General features: G+C 43.0%; 1 protein-coding gene across 1 annotated transcript in view; it reads right to left on the bottom strand.

Annotated features, from left to right (window-relative positions):
• Positions 1-26759, bottom strand: part of NKAIN4 (sodium/potassium transporting ATPase interacting 4) — an 80537-nt gene that overhangs the window by 33370 nt on the left and 20408 nt on the right. Inside the window, exons 2-3 of the mRNA XM_075012215.1 lie at positions 9456-9593; positions 6166-6246 (exon numbers count right to left, since the gene is read on the bottom strand). Of these exons, the coding sequence (XP_074868316.1) occupies positions 6166-6246; positions 9456-9593 (219 nt within the window). The remainder of the gene's footprint in view (positions 1-6165; positions 6247-9455; positions 9594-26759) is intronic.

Genomic DNA, 26759 nt, shown 5'->3' with positions numbered 1-26759 from the left:
TACCTACTCTCTTCTTGAATGCAAATAACTTCCAGGATGGCTAATAAAAATATACTCCTATAATCAAGCAATGAGAACAGTGCTGGTATGGACTTAAAGCAACAAAGCCTGGGTGGGAGAATTTAAAAGTCACCGTTTCATGATGAACAGGTTCCAGAAGTTAAGAAGGAACAGAGGTAGGTTTAAAGGCAAAGACATAAACTTGCTCTCAAAAATGCTTCAGTGTCCTGAGCACGTGAAAAATCAATGTGGCAGCTGAATAGACAGAGGCATGTACATTTCAGCAGCCTGATTGTAATTATTAATTTAAACAGGCCTCTCCCATGACCCTAAAAAGTGTGCTTGTATAAATGAGCTGTGTTGTCACGCTCAGTAAATGGATCTAAAGAAGTTTATTGTGATTTCTGGATCTGTAGTCAAGATACCGTGGTGGTGCAGGTATTATAAATAGCTAGATGGATGCACAGACAGAAGAGGGAGAATGCAAAAAGTCAGGAGGAAGTGAAACAACAATCTGGAAATGAAATTTCAGGAGCTCCACCAATGGCAGTGCTACAGAACAGACGTACAAAGCACTCTGAGAAGCAGTAGGTCACTATATTAGTGCAAATGTGGGCCAGCAGCAAACAGAGCCAGCCAGGAGCCACCTGCTCGGAAGCACATGTGAGTCACATTGTGGAAGATGAAAAGCAACATTTCAGTTCCAGATGTTCTATGCTTCTTGTATGACCAAAGCACGGCCATAAAAACCTGGCACAGTTAGATCTGCTTTACAAAGACCTCGCAAAGGATCTCTGCAAGTAGCAAGAAATGCTTTATTAGACCATTGCCTGCCAATCCATTTGTCTGCCGTCCACCCAAGGAAGTTCTGGTGGACAAAATGTAACTCTCTTTACTCTATGAAAGAAAGATATCAATATGAAAAATGACAAGGTATAAAAAATAATTCCAGTTCTCAGCCTGATTTTTTGGTTCAAGGAATTAGGGACAAACATAAATACTCAGAGAAGACAATCTTCCTCTTGGACAAAAATAACTCAGCTTGATATGGTGTCTGATGTGTCTAACAGCAAATGTAACATCTGGGTTCAGCTATTTTGGCCTACCTGTATGCTTTTGCGCACACACAGTTACTGCAATCATGAACCTGTTCACCAATTACATGTCCAAATGACATGTTAAGTGCATGTTTATTGACTGCATTTGCAAACTAGTCAAAATATTAATAGATTTTTGAACATTCAGTTATGCCTATGAGTCTGGAAATATGAGCCAAACTTACTCAGGAATATTAGCAGCACTTTTGCTACAATTTTTAGCCACCAAGTTTTTCTCGTTAATTTTTTTTTAAACATTTATAGTTAAAGTATGAAACACCCCTCAAAAGTCTGGGATGTTGCATGTGGACTAACCCCTGACATTTCAGATGCTTCTGTTTTTTCAGATGGCTGGCAGAACTGAACTGCCGCTATTGTGAGATTGTTCTCATGATAGTTTAGTATTTTCTTGCTCAAACACCAGGACGTAATGGCTAGTCAAGAAGTAATCTCCATGAAAGAGACAAAATGAAAAGGAAGGAAGGAAAGATGTCTTGCTCTGAGCTGAGGAAACCTAGGCACCTAAATCTGGGTGTCAACACACTTGCCAGAGATCATGGCTACACCTATTCGGTGAGCTAGAGGTGCAGTTCCCAGCTCCCATAGACATACTTACACTAACTCTCATTTGAGGTAGAATGCTAAAGGTAGTTGCATAGTGGGTGTGCAACAGACAGCAGTGGAACAGGATAGCGAAACAAAACTGAACCCCATGGGTCCATACTTCCGCTGGCTAGCCTACACCATCACTGCTTGTGCTCACACAGCCACACTACTATTTTTAATGCATGAACTCAGAGGAAAGCCAGTACAATTTGTCTATGAGAGCTGAGAATCACACCGGAGCTGACAGGTTATGTGTAGTCTGAAAGAAAGGTGACCTCCCTCATAATCCACACAAACAAGCATGTGCCTAAAAACCGGATGAAGTTCTACAAACAACACACAACATGGAGATTGCAGCAGTATTTCACTGCACAAGTAATGGCATTAGACCAATAAGGCACAACAGCTGTGTAATTTCTCTTCTCGGTTTCCTTCACAACCACCGTCCTCTCTCCCTGCATCTTCTTAAAAATCACCAGATCACATAAAGAATACAGACCAATGACTTTCCCTGCCACAAAGGCATTTAGCAGTTTCCTTGTTGCTTGTGTTTTTACCTCTTCAGGAATTTATTAAACTTGCTAAAGCAGAACCACTCAAGATTCCTTTCCCCCTTGTCATCACCTGTCGGAACGACATAGGCCTGTCATTACCAGCTGCCATTTTGACAAACTCCATTCTTTCTAGCTTGCTGACCTTGCTGCTTTTTGTCATTATAAATTAGCTGGCTGCTGACACAGCTATATCAGCCAGGCATCTGACAATACATCATTGTCAGAAAGGGAAGAGAGAGGCAACGGGGTTGTCAGAAATACTACCAGGCTTCCCCACTCTGCCCCATCTACCTTGTAGGGCCTCACATGGAAAGATGGGTGAACAGTCAATACACTACACAGACCAAGTGACAGGAATCTTCTCTGCCCCCCTGCATCCCTCTGTGGCATCACCATGCAGTGCTCCTCAGCAAATGGCTGACACTGCAGCCTTCTTGCCCTCTTCCAGAGGTGAGCCATTCAGTCAACTCACAGGAGTGGGCAATCTTCTGAACAGAGTTCTTATGAGGACTGTGCAGAAAACCATTCAAGTCAATAGGAATCTTTCCACAGACTCCTGTAAACACAACGAGAAATCCTGTGGCACCTTATAGACTAACAGGTTTTTTGGCGCATAAGCTTTCATGGGCAAAGACCCGCTTTGTTAGATGCATGTTTTCCCCATAAAAGCTAGGCTTCAGAAAATCTATTAGTCTGTAAGGTGCCACAGGAATTCTCATTGTTTTCGTGGACACAGACTAACTTGGCTACCACGATGATACAGACGTCTGTGGGATTTGAATCAGGTCCCTGGAGGTGAGGAAGATGTGACAGAACCCAGTCCGTATGCAGAGTTGCCTCTGCATAACTTGAAACCAACCTAGTGAAACTGGTGCAAAAAGGCTTTGTGGACACTTTAAACATTTCAGTTTAAAACTACATTTGCTTCAGTTACGCCTAGGTCAATCAGCCCAATCTACATACAAACCTGTAGCAGTTTTGTTAAACCAATGTGAAATCCTGTGTGGATGCTGCTTTCCAAGTAGTTTATTTGGATTTAACTTAAACCTGTCCACAATCAATTTACAATAAGTTTAAAAGCAAATAAACAAACAAACAAATAAAAATAAAAAACAAGTTGAAGGGCTAGAATAGCATCCACACAAGAATTTGCCCTAGTTCAATTAAATAATTTCATATTCACATACTATTTGTTTAATTGGCACAATTTTTGCTGTAGCAAAGCCCTTTGGAACAGGTCTCATTTACACTCAGGAAAAGTGAATCCATACAAGAGTTTGTGCCAGTTTAAACTATGGGTATATCTACAAGATCCAATTTTCAGCCTGAGCAGGCATACTGGTACTAGCTTGATCAAATTGGCATGCAAAGAACAGAAGTGTAGCTATAGCAGCACAATCAGCAGGAAGGCCTAGACACCCCCTCGACAATCCCATTTAAGACCCAAGATACGTACCTAAGTGAGCAGACACTGCCTCTGCTACAGCGACTGATCTATTTGTATCGTGCTAGCCCTTCAGAATTAGTGTGGGCATGCCTGCTCGAGCTGGAAAGTACACCTCCCACTCCAATGTCGACACACCCTAAACCAGAGCAAACTATGTATTTAGACAACTGCTAGGTGCATTTACCCATCTTGTTCACACTGGATGGTGAAGCCCCCCATATTGTGAGGTTCCTGGACAGAAGGAAATCCTGGGACAGTGCATCTTTAAAGTCTGCTTTTTTACACTAGGCAGCACACCCAAAATGTCACCTTAAATCATGCAATTCATTTCTAGAAGCCTCCTGCTGACAAGATCTCTTTTGTTTGTTTATAGACAATTTGCCATTCTTAGGATGCAAGTATCTCACATTTTAAAAAAAGAGCAAAATGGCATTTTTTAAATAAACACAATTTGTGAAAAATCAAAGGTCAGCTGTAAGTTATTTTGCTCTTTATGAAGCTGGCTACATTAATTTTATCACTTACCAACCTCTCAAGTTTGGGAACTTTCTTACAGGTCTAGAGGACAATCCACCAAAAGATTGCAAAAAGTGTTATGCAGTCCAGCTGAAATCTATAAGCTTTTATTCATGCAAGCTTCAACCCTCTACCTCCCCCCACACACGAGTAGCCTCCCTGGCTAAACAAAGAGCAGCAGCAGTAGAAACATAAGAATCTAAAGTTGCTAGCTTTGCTCAAGTGTCCCATGACACAGATGTAAGGGCTTAAAGCTCATTGACAGGTGCCAGAATGGAGTTTGTATTATTCTGTTTGAATTGCAGAGTCTTTTTTTTCCAAAGAGTAAAACTCAGATAACTTAAGACAGGTCAAGGGTAGCCAATGCACATCAGAGATGGGCTATTAAGTGTCAGCCAGTGAACCATCAAAGAGACAGATTGAACTGAGATTTTTTTTTTTTTTAAATCTTTCCAGAAAGGTGCCTTCAGTGTGTTACTAGCCAAAAAGCTGATCCTTTTATCTAATTGGTAGCAGCTGGTGCTGAAATTACTATTTGGACCAATGGTAATCACCAGTCCAGGTGAGCACTTTCTCTCAAGGAGTTTCTATGGATACTTAAGAAAACAAGTATTAACTGGGGAATTGCAAAATTGAAATCTCCTCTTTGCAAAGGGCTTTTGTAACTACTCACTGAGTTTACATATCCTTGCTAAAACTTAGAGCAGTTCCAGTTAATGTCTGTAATTTAGACATATGACCTGAGAACTCAGGTCAAATATTAAGTGTACTAAAGTGAGCCAAGCTCCTCTAACCACTTAGAGCTAATTAAGCTACAGCAATAGTCATTAGCAATTCACTGCTTACAGCCCAGACTTAGTTTAGAAGCTAGCTCCAATTGCCAGTATTTCTGACTCCATCCTTATGCAGCAGACAGTAATAGCACCTTTCATCTTCAAAGAACTTTGCAAATATTCATTAATTTAATCCTCACGGCAGCCCTGCAGCAAGGCAGTATTGCTGTCTGGCGAACCAGAGGCAGAGAAGTGCCCTGGTCATGATAAGCAGTGTCTGTACCTTCAGGGGGTGCTAGTAACAATCCCACTGGCTTCCCTGAGCTCTACTCTTCATTTCAGACACAGAAAAGGGGTTTTCTGAACTCTCCACAGAGGTGCAATTGATTACCATTTTTGCCCATGGTGTCCCTGCTCCTAAACTGTAGGAGGGATATTATCAGGGCTAGGGGTAGAAAGGAAAAAGAGAAAGCCCCTGGGCACACTATTGCAAGGAGTTTGGTTTAACCCATGTCAAAAGGTCCCTAACTACATTCCTTCCCTGGCATATGTTCAGACACGCAAATGGTACAAGGCAATGCTAACAGTTCCCCAGAGCCGCCTGCTTTGGAGTCAGATCAGATTCAAACAGTTATTTCTCTCTCCTCAGAGCATGCATCCTCTCAGCTGCTGCCTAATTAGCTCACAGTCTCCCAGAGCTGCCTCTGAATCCTATCTAGGGATTAACCCCAGATTCCCCAAAACAGGGCTTCCTTTTAGGGATACCATTCATGCAACAGTCCCCCTGCACCCTGCCACAACATCTCTTTCCCACTTTTGGCGTGAAATATTATTTGGCTCCATTGTGTGCAGCAGCTGAGGGGGGAAGGCAGAATCAAGCCATTACTGATGTTTCTGGTAAAGGACTCCAAGAAATTGTCCTTTTTTTATTTTATGATTAGTCACATGTCTCCCTCTTTTAAAAAACAAAATTCTTGCAATAGGGAGCTCTCTCTCTAAGCCTCAGACTACATTCAGTCTAGGCAAGAGGTCAGCACTCCTTTCCCCCTTTAATTTTAATCAACAAGAGGGCAGGTGGCATTTTCTCCTGGCAGGTCTCTTCCACCCACCCCTTCCATTTCCTCAGAGACACAGGCTGTTCTCCAATCAGGCAGGCTCATACTCTGACTCACCTTTGAAAGTCCTCCCACCTCCAAGTAAAAGCAGATGATGAAGATGTTCCAGGTGACCCAAATTGCAGTCCAAATGGCATACTAGAAAGGAAAGGGTGGGGAGAGAATTAATGTACAGGAGGTGCATAGGGAATCACAGAATCATGCTTTACATGTGATACAGATGGAGACAGTTAAATGCCTCATATCAGCCTCACAGTTGCTTTCTGTTCCCTTGACATTTGACTAGATTTCCAGGAAGCCATAGTTCTCTGGCATTCATGATGCTCTGATCTGGTTCCCAAAAGCAGGGCTTATGGATAGTGTCTGCCCAGCTCTGCAGCATGACACGTTAAGGCTTTCCCCTGTGAAGGCGCCCTCAGCTGGGGCCAATCTGTGCATCTCATCAGATCACCATTTTAACACCTAGTCAGCTGCTGGATTTGGGTCCCCTTGTAGGGTATTTGCGTGGCAAGTAGAGTGATGGGTTAAAGTGGGGGTGACTAGGTGTTGTTTTTTTGACTAAGCACCCAGTTAAAAGGAGACCCGACTCCAGCCTGATGAAAATGAGTGAGGGGGAGCTTTGGAGAAAAGTCTGGGTGAGGGTGTTTGGTTCTGTTCAGTCAGAAAAATAGTGCCTTGTAAGCTGCTTTATACCAACCTGCTGAGGAGAGACAACAGAGTTCAGAAGGAGTCTGTTCTATCTGTCCTCAGCTTGAAGATAACGTTTAAGGGCTTGCAAGGCAAGCCCTCTGAGTGCAACGTGAGGTAAAACGAGGAATGGAAGCTCCTCAGGGCTCCATCTGAGGCTTGGATGACTCCTCCACTTAGACACCAGTGCCAGACAAACAAATCTGGGTGTTTTTTAGAACAAGGGGCAAGTGCAATAAGCCTCATTTCTAAATCCTGTGACCAGCTTCTTTAAAGAGTTCAATTGTTATAGAGACAAATGACACAAATGAAGAAATAAACTCTGCCAGCAGCCTGTGGGTCTCTTCCCTGGGACACCAAATCAGCAGTTAGAGGCTTGGGGACAGAGGCCTGTAGGAAATGGGGCAGCAGAACCTACCCTGCCAGAGGTAAAAGAAAAGCAGGACTCAAGCTCGTGACATAGAAACAGGATAATGCAATGAATCCACGGCATCTGTCTTACTGACCTGTGGCTGGAAAGCCCTGCTCTGCAGGATTCCTAGTTAGGGTGTCTCAGGAAATGCTCTTCAGCTAAGCTTTCAATGTAGTGGCTGAGGTGTGGGTAGCATTTTTTTTCTCGTGTGTGTGTGTGTGTGTGTTCTGAGAAGTTTATAAGTTGATTGGGTTTATTTTGCATGAAGCTGGAAAGCTGTCAACACCTAGGAAAACTGAATAAGGACAATGTCTGCAGAAAAATCCCAAATTCATTAGAAAATATACAACTCAAATCCTTGTAAAAGAGCTTCCTAGGGCAGTTTCTATTCCAATGTTTAATTGTCTTCCATCCACATCAACAGGTACATTTTGCCCACATCAATTGCGTATGCTTGTGCAAAAGGGCCCCAGTGTGACACTAGGAGGTTGTCAAACAGCCCAAGAGTCACAACTTGATCTCCATTTTGTCAGCTTTCACAGAGAGAGGTTACTGTAAGCTGTCTCCTACAAAAAATCTGCCAGCGGGTAGAAGTTTATTATTTAAGTCATAGTCTCTGTCACTGAGGATGTTATCTGTCCAACAACTGACAGTGATAAAGCAGAGCTGAAGGAGAACGTAAATCAAATAGAATTTAGGTCAATTATGAAGCAGTAAAGAGAGATGTTTGCAGGCATCAGAAGATGATTCCAAGTATCTAAAAATATTTCTGAATGTTGGTTTTCAAAAAATACGTTCCAGTCAAAAATAATTCCTGATCAACAATGAGCAGAGCCAAAAAATAGACATCCCAGTCCAGGACGCATCTGAAAGGATCCAGTATCACTGACGATGACATCTGACTGGCTAGCATAACCAAGGCAGCACTGCAGATCTTCATGAGTCTCAACCTTGTGCACCTACTTATCATGAAAGGATGACCTCATAGACTGAAGGGACCACTGTGATCATCTAGTGTGACCTCCTGCACATCACAGGCCTCACAGCCACACCCATCCACTTGTGTAGTAGATCCGTAATACAGGCTGAGTTACTGAAGTTCTCCAGGATCTTGCAGTCAAGAAGCAAGATGGACTCAGGAGACCTGGGATCATGGCCTGTTATAGACAGTGAGTACCCAGCTCTGTATCTGAGTCATCACCCAGTTCTGCTGCAGACTCTCTGTGTGACCTTGGACAAGTTACTTAATCTCTTCAGGCCTCAGTTTTCCCATCTGTAAAATGGAGAGAATACTTCCTTTCTCCGGTCCTTTGTCTGCCTTGTCTATTCAGATGGTTAATTCTCAGTGGAAGAGATTATCTTTTACTATGTGTCTGCACAACACCCAGCACTATGGAACTTCAACCTCAATTGGGTCGTCTAGCTACTGATGTCATACAAATAATATATATGATTTAATCTCTTCTGAAAGTGCTGAGCAAATATAGCCCAAGAGTAGAATAAATAGTGTGCTCTTTCAAGCAGCATAGGCAGGTACAGATTAGATAAACTCCTGTCGGGGGTAATCTAGATCAGTGGTGGTCAAACTGTTTGGCCTGATGGCCACACTGAGATTCAGAAATTTTATGGAGGGATGGGTATGGAAGGCTAGTGGAGGCTGTGCCTCCCCATACAGCAAGGCATGGCCCAGCCCTGCAACCTATATGACCACACAATCTCCATCCCCTGACCCCTCCCCCTAAGCCCTAGACTCCCATCCAACATACCTGCTCCCTTCCCTTGATTGTGTCCCCAGAAATCTTCCTTGCTCCCCTTGCTTGTACCTTCTGGAGTTCTGGGTGTTACAGTCATACTGCCAGGTCACAGCTATCACTGCACCATCTCGAGCACCTGGGAAGGCAGCTCGCAGCCAGGCCATCAAGGCTGGTGACATGGTGAGCAGGTGCTGGGGGAGCTGATGCTGCAGGGGCTCAGGAACTGGATAGAAAGAGTTGGCCCAGGGGCCGTCATTTGCATTCCCCAGGAATAATAATGTTTTGTCCTGCCATGAGAGCAGGGGACTGCTCGAGATGATCTCTGAGAGTTCCTTTAACTCCTATGATTTTATGGTTCTGTGTGGATAAAAATCACTGAAGGCTGAATATCTGTGCATGAGTGGCTTGGTTCCAGCCTTAGTCCTGTGCTCACTAGACTCAATCCTGGACTTAGCTTGGTTACTGGAGCCCTGAAGAAAGTGAATGCTACTTACCACCACTATGTAGCGTGGCCTATACTGAATAGTTCCGAAGACGCCAAGGATAACGATGATGATGTGGAGGAAATTGGCTAGAATAGGAGCCCATTGATATCCCAAGAAATCAAACACTTGTCTCTCTAATGCAGCAAGCTGGAAGAGAGGAGCAAAGATGAATTACAAATTCATGGCTTGTTACAAGGCTTGTGATGTTCAATCTCAGAGTCACCTTGTCAAGACCTGCTTCTGGTGTTAGCCGTGTATTTGTTCACCTGAATATATTGACTGGGATAGAACAGGGAAAGAAGGTAATCCCCTCCTACCAGAAGCACTGCACCCCACCATTTTTCAATGGTGAAAACCATAAAATTGTTTGTACTTTACATCCAGATTTTGAGAATAGTCAGTGCAAAAATATGTGCATTTTGGCCATGTGTTTTTACCAGCACTGTAACTGCAGTCAACGTATCCAGCCAGACTTACAGCAGGCCATCTGTGTCCCAAATTGCTACACACGGCAGGCAGCTATAGGTGCACACTAGACATGCAATTGTGTACAAATCAAACAAACAGCCTCCTCCCCCTAAGCCTTTTAACTGACATGTTCACAGCTCAAGCAAGGTGGAAGTGAATGGGACAGTAGCTTCTCCCATCGCCTTCGTCCATGCCTTTGACACATACACCCTCCTGCATACAAAGTATTGCTGCATCCCAGTTGTGCTATGTCCAAAACCATGACTGAGACCAAATCCTTAGAAAGTGGGATCAGCTGTAGAAAAAATGAAGCTGCCTAGCAGAATAGGAGTTCAGAAGACAGTTGTTTATTTAATTTTTAACCAAAAAAAAGTTGACAAAATTTTCCAGCAATGCCCAAGATTAAGCATAGCATAATATCCAGTATTTACTCCCTCCAAGAACTGTATCCTACAATTGCAGGAGATAGACTTGAGCATCCAAAGGGCCATGGCCATCTCTAGCTACATATCTATATATTTTACAGAATTTGTATATCTGTCTCTGTGTCTCTCTGTCCATGAGTCTCCCACCTCTCACTTCCATCCATTGGTGAGTCCGTTTGTTCAAGAACTCCTAAAGGGTTAAATCTACGACCAGCAAATTTGGTAGACAGCTTCCTCTTATCCTAACTTAAAGCAAAACTGTGGTTTGGTTGTGCCAGGACAATGGGATATGCCTGGAATTCCATTCTTTTCCATGAAAGGGAGGGGGCTGCTAGGAGGAACAGTTATGCTCCACAATGACCAAATGGGACAGCAAGCATAGGGTATAGTTATATAGCAGAGTAACCACAGTGGGGGCAGCTGAACCAGGAAAAGAGTGGCCAGCTGAGGCCAGAGATTGCCAAGTTGCTGGCCACTCTTTTCCTGATTCGGCTGCCCCCACTATGGTTACTCTCCAAACTCCTCCCATTGGCCCTCCGCTGCAGAGCAAGGTGCAAGGGGATGCTGGGGGCGAGCCTCACTGGCCAGCAGCCCTGCCACCCCGGAAGATCTGCTGACCAGGGCCAGGCAGAGGACCCCCTGCCCTCCATTCTGGACAAGCTGCAGGCTGGGGCTGGCCAGTGGAGCCCTCCACATCTCCCACTCCCCATCCTGAGCTCCCTGTTCCTTACCCTGACTCCTGCAACCTCTACTCCCTGTCCTGAGGCCCCTCCATCCAAGGACCTGAATAACACTGGGTAAATCCTCTACTTAGGCTATATTGTTGTACAGTACTAGCTTTGTACACTAAGCTCTTTTAGTAGATGCTCCTAGCCTATACCTAGTAGTCACAGATGTGCAGTGCATCTTTTTCTGGGTATATTGTGCACGGCAGCTAAGCACCAGGCAGATATTGAGTGACCACTCTTCTCTCACCTCTGTAGGTCACAACGTAGAAATCATCTTCTAGCCACTCTGTGCCTCTCTGGCTTGGAATGTGTCAGAAATGGAATGACACTGAAAGGAACAGCAGGCCGATATATAGAGCACTATGCAGAAACAAAAACTGTTTATGCATCTGTATCTGCCAATTTGAATCCTGGATATCTGCACTGACAGTCGCGGATGAAGACACCCACAGATATAAAGCAGATAGCTGCAGATTTTTCAGGGCTCTATAGATATACTGCACATGAACACACTTCTCTTTGCTGAAACCACTAGCTCATGACAATGGGGAAAGTTCAGAAGACTCTACGTTTCAAAGGGGTAAACAGTGTTGCTGCTAAAAGAAGGCAAACCAAAAGCATGGCTGCTAAGCAGTTTTTCCTCAATGACAGCTCTCTGCATTGGAGAAGAGGTGCCTGAGAAGCCAAGGGGACGGGGAGAGCTGGCTCACAGTCAGTCTGCATCCTACAGAACAGATTAATCTCCCCTTTGAAGTAATGCAAGCTGTCATATTTTGATCAATTTTAATTCACTGGAAGGTGCTGCAAAATGCGGCAGTGGTATCAGTCTGCGCCTTTGAAATGGAAACAGGGAAAATAATACTCATTTCACACTAATTCAATTTGCTATCTTCCCACAGGGGCAAAAGATTTCCTATATCTCATCAGAACCAGCAGTCATAGGCTAAATCTTAATCTTTTAGTACGCAATTAATGTACATACTGTAATGATATTTAGAATTCCCAAACCTTGATTGGCTGCTAACAGGTCACTTGACTGCTATTACTTCAGCCAATCAGAGATTTAATTGGCTTTGTGTGTGACACTAACCCTGGAATATGTACCACAAGGAGCCAGCACTACAGTATATCTATTAGCTGGTTAGAGAAAGAGACACAATGGGGTGTATGTTGTCAAGAGATAACTCCCTGCCTTGGGTGTATTGGGATGAAACATTCAGCTTTGCTTCTTGCCTTCAGTCATGGTAAGAGATGGATAGATTACAGCCACCCAGGTTTGTTCTTATTCATTAAAAAAATCATAGTTCGCTTGTTCAAAACAGGGTTCCTGTTTTACAAATAAACATTCCCCAGTTGGGGTGTCAGAGGGGGTAGCGAGCAACAGCTATAGAGCACCATTGCCTTCTACTAGTGACTTTGGTTGGGTTGTTTGATTCACAGAGATCTGACAAAATGGGTCTCAATACCATCTCTCTCCTAGGGACTGTTTCATGATTGAGGTGTAGCTGCCAATCTGCCACTTACACGTGAAGGGACTACCCCGGTGTAAGATGCAGAACAGAAATTGCACCTCCAAAGAAGCCTAGCACAGACGGCTGGCAGTAGAGGGGTGAGACGGACAGTGGTATGGCTAGGGTGTCTTATGGATTGGCATTTGTGAGCTGTTGCAATGCCCCATGAGGGCTGAACTAGCCTCTACGTATCAGAGGCTCCTCTTCTTGGGTGTTGTACTGCCTCTAGCACTGGTGCAGGTGTGAATTCCCCCTTTGTTTCTAAGGGTCAGTCATGCAGTCTGTACTCCAGACAAAATTCCCAGGTGACTTTGTCGTCCTTATTCAGGCAGGATTTTGTCCTGTTATTTTAGGAGTTATGCTCCTCTTCACAGTTTCCTGTTTTTCCACGTGCTACCTCCTTTTCCCCCTAGCTGGTTCTGTCCCTGCTTTTTCACTGTGATCAGCATTTCTCTGAAGAGCTATGGAAATTTTCTGTCCATTTTACCCCCATTTCATTTTCCTTAGCCTTCCTTCTTGTTCCCTTCCCCATCCTGGACTTTTGGGCACCTCTGTCATTTTCTTTAGGCCTTGTATTTTCAAACAATTTCTTGTGACCTTATGAATGGGCATAGCAGACTGAGACTGCTACCATCTGCCTGCAGCATGACTAGTTGAAACTGGGGGAAGGGAACCAGGAGTCTTGGGTTCTGTTCCAAACCGCTCCTAATGCAATGACTGAGCTCAGGCAAGTCATTTATCTCCATGGCTTTTTTTCCCCACCTGTAATATAAAGGTACTACAGGGCACTTTAAGATCCTGGGATGAGAGGAGTTATGGACAGTGAGGGTAAAGATTTACTCTGGTAGTTAACCTTATCCAAGCAATAAGTGCTGATGCTGCAAACCAGGCATCTGAAATGTATCCCCAAGCACCATCAAAGCTCTCGTGTAGTTATAACTGGTCCTTGGGTGGAATTAACAAAACATTTGCTAACACAGAACAGATAAACCACCATGTAATTCCTTAGGCTACAATTCTGCATCAAAGACATAACTGTTAAGCTCTGCCAAGATTAAGACTTGCTGTACATTTGACCTCACAGTGGAATGCAGATATGCAATTCTAGCTATAGTAATTGCGTAGCTAGAATCGATGTATCAGCAGTCGACTGTAAGGTCTGTTTTCACTGAGGAGGGCAACAGGAGCATTTTTCCCATTGACCTCCATTACTCCTTGCAAAAGCACTAGTACAGGGGGTCAACTGCCAATCCCAGAGAAATCGATTTTGTGCGTCTTCACCAGATGCACAAAATTGAACGCCAGAAGATCGACCCTAATTGATTTCCTGATAAGGAAAGAAACGTACCCTAAAATATAAATGGAGTAACTCTTGTGCAAAGCCTGCCTGAATTTCAGATTGGCAACAAAGCATGAAACCAGATGATTGTAACTACAGTCATTGGGATCCCAAGAATGGGTTCCATGATTCGGTCACACTGATGACAAAGTATTGGCACTGGGGGAAAGGACAAAGAGCTTTGGACATAAGCAGGTGTGCATGGATGTGCAAACACACATGCTTCTCCACCTCCGCATGGGAGCTATCCATTCCATGCACCTATGCATATGAGCTTCTTTGGAAAACAGCTGTGGAATAAGAGAGAAATGCAATCTTTTATCCAACTTTGAACTATCTGATTGTGGCTTTAGAAATTTATATCACAGGAGTAGAATTTTATACGATGGTTCAAAATGCCTATAGAAAAGTACTCATGGTATTACATTCTATGCAGGGATTTTAAAGATTAATCCCTATCAATTTCATCCCATTCAAATTATGTAACACTCTTCCATTCAGAGGGCAGATTCTTGACTTTTATGACTATTATCATTATAAGAAAGTCTCTTTTCCCCCTCTTCTTGATGCTCCAGACAATATAACATCTTTCCGTGTTTCAATTAAATGCAGGGAAGAGCTATTTTCTTCAACCAGTTTGTTATAATGCAAAAATCTGAGTGGTTGTTATTGACCTTCTTCGCCTGAAATAAAATGCGTCTTTGGTGATATGAAGAGAACTGGAATAGCGATAATCATACAAAATGTTTGTTAGGCAGATAAACCAAACCTATAAAACTGTCTTTAGGACTCTATTGGATTTATACAATAGGTAGTGAAGGGAATGCAGTACAAGATGCCTTTGTAGAATACATGAATTAAGGTCAACCACACAACTCATGGGTAGTCAATTTCTTCCTCACACACTGGAACAAAGGCTTCCACAGACAATAATATAGTGAGTGCCTGAACCCTGACAATAATGAAGTCTTATCAGAAAATGGTGCTATAGCTGAGATGGAGGATGAGCCTTACTAAGAGAACTATTGCGCCGGGTTCAAATGGAACAATTTTTCATTTTTTCATTTTTTGGAAATATTCAATGTGATACTTTTTGAGAGGGAGAGAAAAAACATACAATAAAATGACTGAATATCCAAAGTTTGGGGTTTTTTTTCACCCCCAGCCCCACCATCACCCTTACCATTATCTTGTTGCTACCCTACAACAGTTCTAAAGTTGAGGGAGTTTGGAAAAGATACAAAGTAACTAACGAAAAAGAATGAATTTCCTCTCCAATCCCTCCAAAACATTCTGGACCTCGTTCAATCTGCTGCGTTCAGTGGGGGGAGAAAGGTAAAAAAGTGAAAACGGCGAGGAACAGGAGTATTTTTTCATTATGGCTGCATCTACATGGAGCCATGCTGCCGGCAGCGTGATGCAAAGAAGCGGACTCAAAAATGCAAATATCCACTAATTTGCATACTTGAGCAGCTAATTTGCATAGTTGCCTTGCTGTCAGAAGCTGCTGCTGGTAGGAAGCAAGATGTGTACATGTGGTTGTGCTGGTGAAAACTCCAACACAGAACATTAAAAAAAAAAAGAAAACAAAAACTTTTCAATACTGTTCAATGTAGAAAATAGCTCATTTTTTGTTTGTTAAGGAAAGTTTGAACAAGAAAGGCTAACAAACTCAACAGACTGAATTCTGATGGTATTTAAACCAAAAGGCCTATGCCACCTCTCCTTCCATCCTCCATTTCCTTTTGTCCTTCTTGCTCCTTGAGAGATACGTACTTCCCTATTACCTTTAAAATACCTACAGTTAAGTGGGATTGCTGATTGGAGAGGGGGTGAGAAGACAAGGCAGCTGTATTTGTGATGAGCTTTTTCAGCGTAGTTGCCATAGAGCTGAAATCTATAGAAACCTTGCTCAGATGTGACTGTTCCACGTTCGTGTAACTATCTGTTCTTCAGCTGGCAAAGAAGTATTTGCATAATGCAAAAACCAAAGCATGATCATGTCCCAGGAATTTATCTACTAACTCCCACCCCTGTAGAACAAAGAGGGGTAGGAATACCAAAAGTGCATGCTGCTTCCACACTTCTAGGGTTTGATTGCTTATCCTTGGAGGCTCTCCTTCCTATTTTCCATTTTTTTCCTTCCTCCTCTGTGCTTTGCCTGGCTTCTGCAATTGCAGGGAGGCGCCTGTGAAAAGGTAGGTTTTGTAGTTGGCTCTAAAGGCCGCCAGACTGGTGCACACTGATCAATGTCTGCAGGGAGTACCCCAACTTCTCACATGCTCCTGCCACCCTCCTCGTTAGCAGATTTGATCACCCTGATCAGATCAGAAATTTTACCCTTCCTCAGGCACACCAGTGTGGATAAGGAAGGAATGGGGGAACCAGGGAATGGATCAGAGGTCACCTGTAATCCTTTTTAGGCCACATCATTTTTAACTCCTCTGTCCAGGCCATGTTATTTAATGGATTTGTTTTAATTTGTTAAATGTAAGGCCCATAACCATACGTGTTCCAGATCTGTCTTTTATTGTCTTTCTGGAGTCAGCTGGGGAAAAAAAATTATTTGATTGGTGCTGAACTGATGGTCTGAGCAAAATAGACCTGTGACTTGGCTATGCACACATTGTATATCACATACCTCCAAACTCCTGTGTTCTAACACCAGAAAAGCTGCTTTTATACTTCCCAAGTTCAGCTCTAATAATTAACTGTTTAATAACAAAATAGAGAGTGCAAGCATGAAACAGTGGAGCAAATGGGAAGAAGCAACCTTGCATGCAGCCAACAAGGATCTGTCTCCTTAGTTAGAATATTGGAGGTCTGAGTCCCAGAGTCAATCAAAAATGGAGTCAAAGGTACATATTTTAATGAGTCATTGTGAAGGCGGGAAGAGTCTCTAATAAACCAAGAAAACTGGTCTCTAGCTACAGTTTCCCAACATGTTCATGGCTCCCGGCTTTAAAGCAGGCTGATGAATTTTAACGAGGCAAGAAATAGGAAAACTGTGTGTGATTCTTACTTGCAATAAGGCCTCTTTAAACTATTCTGGCAGTAACAGGCTCTAGTTGAAAGATCCAAACCTTCTCAAAGTTCGGGGCTGTTTGGCCTCAGGAGATATTTTTTTTTCAGCCAAAGCCAGAGTTACCAAACAAAGACACATCACACAAGTTATTAAAAGTCTCAGTCAACTTTAAAGTGACAAAAACTTCCATAGCTATAAATTGTCAGCAAGAATTTGAAATTGCAGTTCTTGTTCAGGCAAGATTCTCATTGACCTCAGTGGGTATTTTTGACACACAAGGGTTAGAGGGTCGATCTCAGTGCACACTCAGTTTAGCTAACTCTTGCAATATTTTACATTTTTCTTAAAGCCGCAGCTCCTGGAGTCAAGTGACTATAAGAGAAACACACTTTTCCTCAAAAAAAAAAATAAAAATTTCTTAACCCTCATGGTTGTGAGTGCTCAAGGCTCATACATTAGGAGGAAACTGAAAAACCCCAAATTATTTTTAAAATCTCCTGATTTTAAGATAATCTCGAATTTTGGAGCCTGCATTATGATTTGGATTTGATAATACTGAATATCTATTGTCTAGCCATCAGGATCCCCATCTGCTTTGCAATTTTACCTTCTCTTCTTTGGAAATTGTGAAAATAGCTAGGCCACTGTAAGCCTGGATGGGGGGAAAAAACCCTTAAGACTGAGCAGAAAATGACCTTCCCTTTGTCTCGGCGTGGACTGCAGTATGGATGAGGTGGAGTCTGTGGGTAATGAGGTTATCAGTTTAAAGAATAAACCTTTACTCTACCACAGAGATCTCCATGCAGCAAAAAAAAAGGGAATTCTTTCATTAAGTTTATTAGGTAAAGAAAATTGTTCCCATCCACAACTTCAGATAGTCAGGGCTCAATCCTTCTGAGTGCTGAGTGCTCTCAGCTCCTCCTGAAATAAGCATCTTCTGGCCTAATATGCAATTGTGTTCATGAAATCTCATTTTTCTTCTGTAAGTGTTGTCAAGGAAACCCTCCTTGGGGCCTCATGATCTGCAGCTCCCCTCTTAGCATCTCGTGCTGAGCCACTGAGGTCAAGAGACTAATTGAACAAGAAGGTTCTGTTGGTTGCCTTGTCTCTGAGACGTGTTTGGTCAGCACTGTCATTTAATAAAATAAAAACCATTCTCTACTTAGTTTGGTACATTTGCTCCCAAGGAACGGCTAATATACTCCAGGTTCATTGCATCCAGAAACACACAGGCATTAAAGGAGCTGGAAAGATATTCAGATCAAATGCCATCTTTTGAGTCTAATTACAGAATCACACAGAATCACAGAATCAAAGGGCTGGAAGGGACCTCAGGAGATCATCTAGTCCAGCCCCCTGCTTCAAGCAGGATCAACCCCCACTAAGTCATCCTAGCCAGGACCTTGTCCAGCCAGGACTTAAAAACCTCAAGGGATAGAAAATCCATCACCTCTCTAGGCAACACATTCCAATGCTTCACCACCTGCCTCGTGAAGTAGTTTTTCCGAATATCTAACCTACACCTCTCCCTCTTCAACTTCAGACCATTACTCCTTGTTCTGCCATCTGACACCACTGAGAACAGTTTCTCACCCTCCTCTTTAGAGCTCCCATTCAGGAAGTTGAAGGCTGCTATTAAATCACCCCTAAGTTGTCCCTTCTGTAAACTAAACAAGCCCAAATCCCTCAGCCTATCCTCATAGGTCCTGTGCTCCAGACCCTTAATCATTTTTGTTGCCCTTTGCTGAACCTGCTCCAGCAAATCCACATCCTTTTTATACCGGATGGCCCAAAACTGGACACAACATTCAAGATGGCCTCACCTGTGCTGAATAAAGGGGAATAACTACTTCCCTAGATCTGCTCAAAATGCTCCTCCTAATGCACCCTAGTATGCAATTAGCTTTCTTGGCTACAAGGGCACACTGTTTACTCATATCCAGCCTTTCATCCACCATAACTCCTAGGTCCTTTCCAGCATACTACTGCTGAGCCAGTTGGTCCCCAGCCTATAACAATGCTTGGGATTCTTCTGCCCTAGGTGCAGGACTCTACACTACTCCTTGTTGAACCACATCAGATTTCTTTTGGCTCAGTCCTCCAATTTATCCAGGTCACTCTGGATTCTCTCTCTACCCTCCAACGTATTTACCTCTCATTCTAGTTTTGTGTCATCCGAATTATTGATGACATAGAAATTATTAACTATTGATGACATAGAAATAAACTTTGGGGCATTCTGGCTGCTGGTAAGGACAATCTGCCCAATCATCCATTAAACACATTGGTGCACAGTTTTGACAACACCTTCACTCCCTTTACAGTAGTATATATGTGCTAAGTCTCTGCCACCTGCAGGACGATTCCTTCAGTGGACAGAGATGCCAACACTAGTTCTTTCACATGTCTGTGGGCCCTTTCAAAAAAACCCTGGATGTAAGGATATGTTTTCTTGCACTGTGTTTTTCAGTTATCAGTTGTCTGTGTCCTGCCTTGACTTCCTGGCAGGTTTCTTGGTAAACATAGGAAACACAACTAGGACTCAGTCCATGTGCAAGCCTAAGCTTTCGATTAAAATTTCTCCTGCTCAAGAGGGGCTATGGTTCTGCATGTCATGATACTGAATTTATTGTTCCACGTATACATCAAGCATGGGAGCATGCGTGCTACACAACCACTGATGAGCATATGTTCTAGTAAAAACGGGAGGGATTTGCGAGCTATTGCTAATTTTAGGATTAATTTCGTCTGTCAGAAAATACGGCTCTAACAGGACTAGCGAGGTACTGCACAAATGTCTTCCATAAGTCATATTAACGTATCTCAGCCCTGGATTGCAATATCCCCTCCTACACTGGCGTTTTGTCTCTATTAAACAGACACTAACATTAATAAAGAGCTGCAAAGCTTGCCAAGTCAATTTGCAGCAGCTTCTTTACCAAAGTGGCCCTCAGAACACCAGTGAGTCTGGCCAGTGGCAGTGGTATCTTTGACCATAGATGCATGTGGGACCTCTTATTGGTCTGAGGCTGGCTGCACATTGACCATGGCCCATTTGAAATCAGGTCAGAGGGGGGTCATGAGTGGCACAGCAAATTAAAGCCAGGTAAATACACAGTGGGGTCACTTATGAGAGATGGACAAGAAGTCCTGTGGCACCTTATAGCCTATTGACTATGCACCTTATAGACTATAGACTATGCACCTTATGTATCTGATGAAGTGGGTCTTTGCCCACGAAAGCTTATGCTCCAAAATATTTGTTAGTCTATAAGGTGCTACAGGACTTCTTGTTGTTCTCAAAGATGTCTCTCTGGGGATGCCCATAGCCACAATCTGCATGAATTTAAAGTTGCTTCCCATGCCCACTGGAAAGTTATCATGAAAGATAAGCACTCACTGAACAATGCAGTCGGCAGCAGGAACAAATAGTTTATAAAGTACCCTAATATTCACAACTAACCTCACCCTTCCGAGTTAGGCTGTACATTAAAACAATTTTGAATGGGGAAATCACAATATAATTTGCATCATAATTTTTTTAAGGCCGGAGGGAAGGAATTGGAAGAAACCTTGAGAGGTCATCAAGTCCAGTTCCCTTCACTCATGGCAGGACCAAACACCAATTAGACCATCCCTGATATATGTTTGTCTAACCTGCTCTTAGATATCTCCAATGATGGAGATTCAACTACCTCCCAAGGCAATTTATTCCAGAGTTTAACCAATCTGACAGGACTTTTTTCTTGATGTTCAACCTAAATGTTTTTGACTGAAATTTAAGCCCATTGCTTCTTGTCCTGTCATGAGACGTTAAGAAGAATATTTTTCCCCCTTCCTTGTCACAACCTTTTATGTACTTGAAAGCTGTGTGTTCCTCCGTATTCACCACAGCACTTCATTAATAATCTCCTGTTGCCCTGATTAACACTCCCCCTTTGAAGCTGGGGGCAAGTGTATACAAGCCCATTCAGGCCCGTGCTGTCTGTGACTCTCCTGCCAGAGAGGCTGATGGCTTCTTGTCCTGAGCAAATGCATGAATGAATTTCCTTTCTGGGTGCTCTGCCCTAGCAACTGTGCTGGAGTGGTGAACTTGACCCAAAAATTTCATTATTGAGCTATAAATTAGTGAGGCAGAACCATGCATTCCTGTGTCTTTTGCATGGCACTGAGCACACAGCAGGCCTCAACAGATAAGTTCATTAATGCTGGTAAGGTGCTTTGGGATCTGTAGATAAAAGTACTGTGTCTTGGAATTAAAACCCCAGGCAATTGTTGTGCTGTATCCCCTCCCCTTTCTTTCCCTCAACCCCCACCATTCAGTTTTCAAAGCTTTGGGCCCAATCCTGCTCCCAGTGGAGTCAATGGCAATTCCCAGCACTGACTCCTTAGGACCAGGATCATTCTACTAAGTTTTAGGCAAAGCTTTAGCAGCTGATCCCTCTAATTAGGTCACAAATGGATCACTTGTGAAGCACTTACACAGGCCAATTTCTTCTCCTGCCAAGCTTGTATGAAGTGTTATTGGGGGGAGGGCGGAAGGGGGAGAAGGAGTATTAGACCTCTGTGGCCCTGTTGTTACAGACAAAACAATACTTCTAAACGTTACTCACAAGGAAAGGGGAGCACCCTGTTTTAGTTTCTCCTGAAACTAAAGGGGGTTACCCCCACTGGCCGGGCAGCTAAGTAGTAGTGTCTCTTTAATTTCCTCTTGCTCCTGCTGCAGCTCCAGATTGCTCAGATATTCGTCAACAGAAGGAGTTTAATGAAAATTATAATTAGAGCCCTGCGGTGCTCTAGCAGGTCGCCTTTACACTGGGGTGCCCATTTACATTACAAATCAGCCCGGTGTCATTGCAGTCTGGGGTAACAGAAGGGAATTCATTAAAAGAAAGCTCAGGGTAGGAGAGAAATGGTGGATAAGGAAAACAATATTATGATTATTAATAATCATAAAGGAAATTGGGATCTGTCACTGTCTCTGTGCAGCTTTGCTCAGAGCATAAAAGCCCTATTGTAATCATCCTGAGGTGGGGGAAGAGAAAGCAGCAGTTTAGACTTTTCTGTAGGTAATTGCTGCGCAAACGGAAACTTTTTCATCCAGCATCTGCTTCCCCAGGAAAACAAAAGGGCACCGAAGGATTTATCTCCCCCACCAGGACAGGGAAAGTGCACTTGCGCTCTTTCCTGCAGTGAGTTTTGCACAGCTGGATGGTGACTGGGGAAGGGGAGACACTGCAAAATAAAATGGAAACCAAAGAAGCTGATTTGCCCAGGTTTTACGGATTTTGCCTTCCTTTTCACCCCCACCCCAGGAAGCAGCTAAGCCCTGTGCTTCCATCCTAATGCAATGTCACAATCAGCAGCTTCTTAAATCTGACAAAGAGACTAATTCAGCAGAGCACTTAAACAAGTTTCACTTTAAGCCCATGTGTAAGTCCTATGGAAGCCAGTGATGATGATTTAGTATATTGCTGAACCTTTGGGAGCAGTGACAAGGAATGCCCTGAAGGCTGTCTTCTCAGGGTACATCTTCACTGCAGAAATAGCCCAGGTGATCAGCACCCATGTGTGAACCCATGGGTTGGCCTAGCCCGGGTGGCAGCAGCCAAAATGCAAAGCCTGGCTCATATTACTAGCCCCTCACTGATACTACGTTCACTGGCGTGGGTCACTCAGGTGTCTAAGGAAATACTCTGTGGTTCTCTGTGCTGCAGTAATACACTGTATGATCGGTCCCCAGTGACTTGTGGGAAAACTTGTTTGTCCTTCTGAGCACCTGGGGAGGAATTATGAGAATGCACGGGAGGATGATCAGTACTCAATGGCTTAATAAGTGGCAAAGTGGGCAGGTTACCAACTCGAGTGAAAGGAAACCCATGTTCTACACCGCCCCAGCCACGCCAACTTGGGAACAAGGATTTTATAGGTGGACAGGAGGTTGGTTGAGGGTAACACCGAAGTGGATAATTGCCATACAAACATGTTCACAGTGTGAGCATGTCAAGCTGCTTCATAACACCAGCTCCTGAACACACACAAATTCATACATCAATGATTGCAATTGTATCATGGGTTATCTGTGGTCTTATTAAATCCCCAGCCTCTGCAATGAAACCTTCTGCTCTTTCATTTTAAAAGCTGAAAAGTAAAAATTTCTAGCCTGCAGAACTGCAGAGAAAGTTCTTGAAAACACGGCCTGAGAGTACTACAAAAGTTCACACACTAGAGGGTAAACAATAAGGAAACAAATATATTAGTATGTTTTTAATCTTAAGATTTTTAAAACAAACAGTCCCTTTTTTGGGGGGAGAGGCTGATTCCTGATTTTGGGACACTTAGGGTGGCCATGCTGCACACATTACATTGTGAGTCAAAAGTGGAAGTGCTAAGTGTAATACAAAGAAAAAATGACATGGGGGTCTAGTACCGTCTTAATCTATTGACAATCTAATCTTTTCCTCATCTCACACTTTAGAATTTGACAACTGACCTCAATGTACAATTTCAAGATAAGACACCAGTGTCGGACAGCAGTTAAAAAAACAAAACAAAACAACACGAAACAAAAACAAAATCTGACAGATCATCAAAAACCGTTAGGAAAAAAATAGAATATATCAAAATGTCACAATATAAATCGATGGTACACCCACAGGTTACATACTGCCTGCAGTTCCGGTTGCCCCATATCAAAATTGGAAATCACTTGCTAATTGATCTGTTTTCTTCATCCCCTCTGATGCATCTGACACAGGCCACTGAGAGAGACAGGATACTAAACTAGAGGGACCATTCATCTGACGCAGTATAGCCATTTTTACATTCTTGCTCTTCACCCTGTTGGGGATTAGGTCCTGTGATGTACTTCAGGGGTGGGGAATTCTGGCCAATCAGAGCAGTGGAGGGCAGTGCCTGCAAGCAGAGGGTGGGGAAGCAGAGCTATGTGCATCTGGGAATGTGCAGGTAAGTGCACCCCCATCGCCCACACCCTGTGCCTGTCAACTGCTCCTGTGCTCCCATCCTACTCGGCTCCCAGCTCCCATCCCCTTCCTGCACCCACGTTCCCACTCTGACCCTGACCCCTCACACCCGGACCCTACACCCCTGTCCTGCACCCCCTCCCACCCAGACTCTGCACCCACACTTTGCTTCTACCCCCCCACTCTGACCCCTCCCAGACTCCTCACCCCACCTTTACCCCTTCCTTCCAGACCCCACACCCTCTTTCATCCTTCCTCCCACCTAGACCCCACTCCCAGCCTGCTCTTGCACCCTCTGGCACAGACCTTATAGCCCAGGCCCCATACAGCTGGGGATTACATCAGTCAGGGTGTTTGTTTGCTTCTCTCTTGTGTGGCCCCTGACTGATTAGTCTATGGGTCAGTGGCTCCTGACCCGAAAAAGGTTCCCCACCCTGATGTATTTGATCATGGATACTTAACAGAAATCCCAGCACACTAGGAACTACAATTATTTAAGGAAATGCTTTATCCTTTTCTATCAAAATTTTAAACCTATGGGGTAAAATCCTGGCCCCCTTAAAGGCAGTGGTAAAATAACCATTGACGCATTCAACAAGGAGAAGCTTTAGAAGAGGTCAAGAAGGCAACCACATATTTTTTTGAAAACAGCATCTCACATCTTTTTTACAGAGAGAGCATTCCTAGGGTTTTCCAATAACCACAGTCCTGGCCCAGCATACCCACAAACAACTCCTCTGCTATACAGTGGCTACACAATTGATCAATCACCATTGATTTTCTTCTCCTGATTGCACAGAGAGGAGAAAATCCATTGTAGTTGAATAACTGATTAATTACTTCAGTAATTACAGGTAAAAAAACAACTCTCTTTCTGTTCCCTCTGGAACTCTATTTTTTGAATCAATATTTATAAAACTCAGGATTTTTAGGTGTTCAGATTTGCGGCATAAAGCCAGTTTTGAACCTCCAAGGAGCTGTAGAGAGAACAAAGTCGTACCACTGATTTCTGAACTACTGTCTTTGAGTTCTTGCCACCCATTCATTGTTCAGAAATCCTTTGTTTTAAAACACTCATATAAGAGTGCTGTCCCAGGAAGCTGACTGTAAGTTTGGAGGTCCTGACTGGTTCTCTGCTTTTCCTACTGACAAAACATTCCATTAGAACAAGTGGTATTCTGTCTAGTGTTTGTTTTGTTTTAATTAAGTTTACAAAAAATAGAGATGCTATTAACTGCAGAAATACATGAAATATATAAATAGACCATAAGCTAATGGACATATACAGGTTGGGTTGAAATTCAGCCTATAAATGTTTTTATAGGATTTCACGTTTTCAGAGTATAACAAGCCATGGTTAAACCACAGTGTATATCAGACCACCAGCTGCTGTGAGCTACTACAGTCATGACTTTATCTTAAGCAGTAAAAGCCCGTGCTTGGGGGCTGGACGTCCCATGTTCAAAACCTTCATATGAGACTTACAACATAAGAATGGCCACCTTGGGTCAAATTAATGGTCCATCTAGCCCAGTATTCTGTTTCCAACAGTGGCCAATGCCAGGTGCTTCAGAGGAAATGAACAGAACAGGGAATCATCAAGGGATCTGTCCCCTCACTCCCGTTCTTGTTTCCAGTAAACATAGGCTAGGGACACTTCAGAGCACGATTTTACATCCCTGCTCCTCCTGGATAATAGCCATGGATTGCCTATTGTCTATGAATGTACCTAGGTCTTTTTTGGACCCTGTTATAGTCTTGCCCTTCACAACATTCTCTGGCAGGAAATACCATAGTCTGACTGTGCGTTGGGTGAAGACATACTTCATCTTCCTTGTTTTAAACCTGTTATCTATTAATTTTATTTGGTGACCCCTAGTTCTTGTGTTATGAGAAGGAGAAAATAACACTTCCTTACTGAATTTCTCCAGACCTGTTGTGATTTTCTAGACTTCTAGCATACCTCCCGTAGTCGTCTTTTCCAAGCCAAAAAGTCTTAGCATTATTAATTTCTCCTCATGAGGAAGCTGTTTCAGATCACTAATCATTTTATTGCTCTTTTCTGAACCTTTTCCAATTCCAATATATCTTTTTGAAATCACATAAAATGACCACATCTACATGCAGTATTCAACATATGGACATATCACAGATTTATATAGCGGCAATATGGTATGTTCTGTCTTATTATCTATCCCTTTTCTAATGAATCCTGAAATTCTGTTAGATTTTTGACAGCCTTGAGGGGGTTATGTTACATATATTCTTTGAATTACATAGCATTGCTATCAGTTCTGTTAGCCATACCAACCCTAAGACATTGTGTTAATGAGACAGCCTCATGTGGAATTTATTAAAGGCGAGGCTGAAGCTAAAATGTACTTAGGTTTTTAAAATGGTTCCATTTATATTAAAATCAAAATTGATTTACTTTTTGCTATAAGTGCTGTTCATTTAATTTTGCATCATATTCAAATTAGATGACAAAATAAGAGCTGGGATTTTAACTTTCTTCTTCACGTATTAGTTCGATATCACTGGGTTTCCAGCACAACAGATAAGGATGTGATTTTTAAAAAACAAACAAACTCAAAACAGATTTATCAAACAAACTCAAAACAGATTTCCAAGCCAGATTTTAAAAATGCAATTTTGCATATTAGCAAATGTCACTGGAAATGCACCATTCCAGGTTTAACACACATCACAAGGTGCCTGGATGCAAAATTACATATTTAAAAGTACAGTCTTCATTTGCACGATCAATATTGCAGCCCTAACTGATGTAAAACTCCCATTGACTTCAGTCCTCGATAATGTTGCTTCAACATAAA

The sequence above is a fragment of the Carettochelys insculpta genome, chromosome 17, assembly GCF_033958435.1.
Source record: "Carettochelys insculpta isolate YL-2023 chromosome 17, ASM3395843v1, whole genome shotgun sequence".
Taxonomy (NCBI): domain Eukaryota; kingdom Metazoa; phylum Chordata; order Testudines; family Carettochelyidae; genus Carettochelys; species Carettochelys insculpta.
The sequence above is the reverse complement of the archived record's forward strand: the minus strand, read 5'-3'. Positions and strand labels throughout refer to the sequence as shown.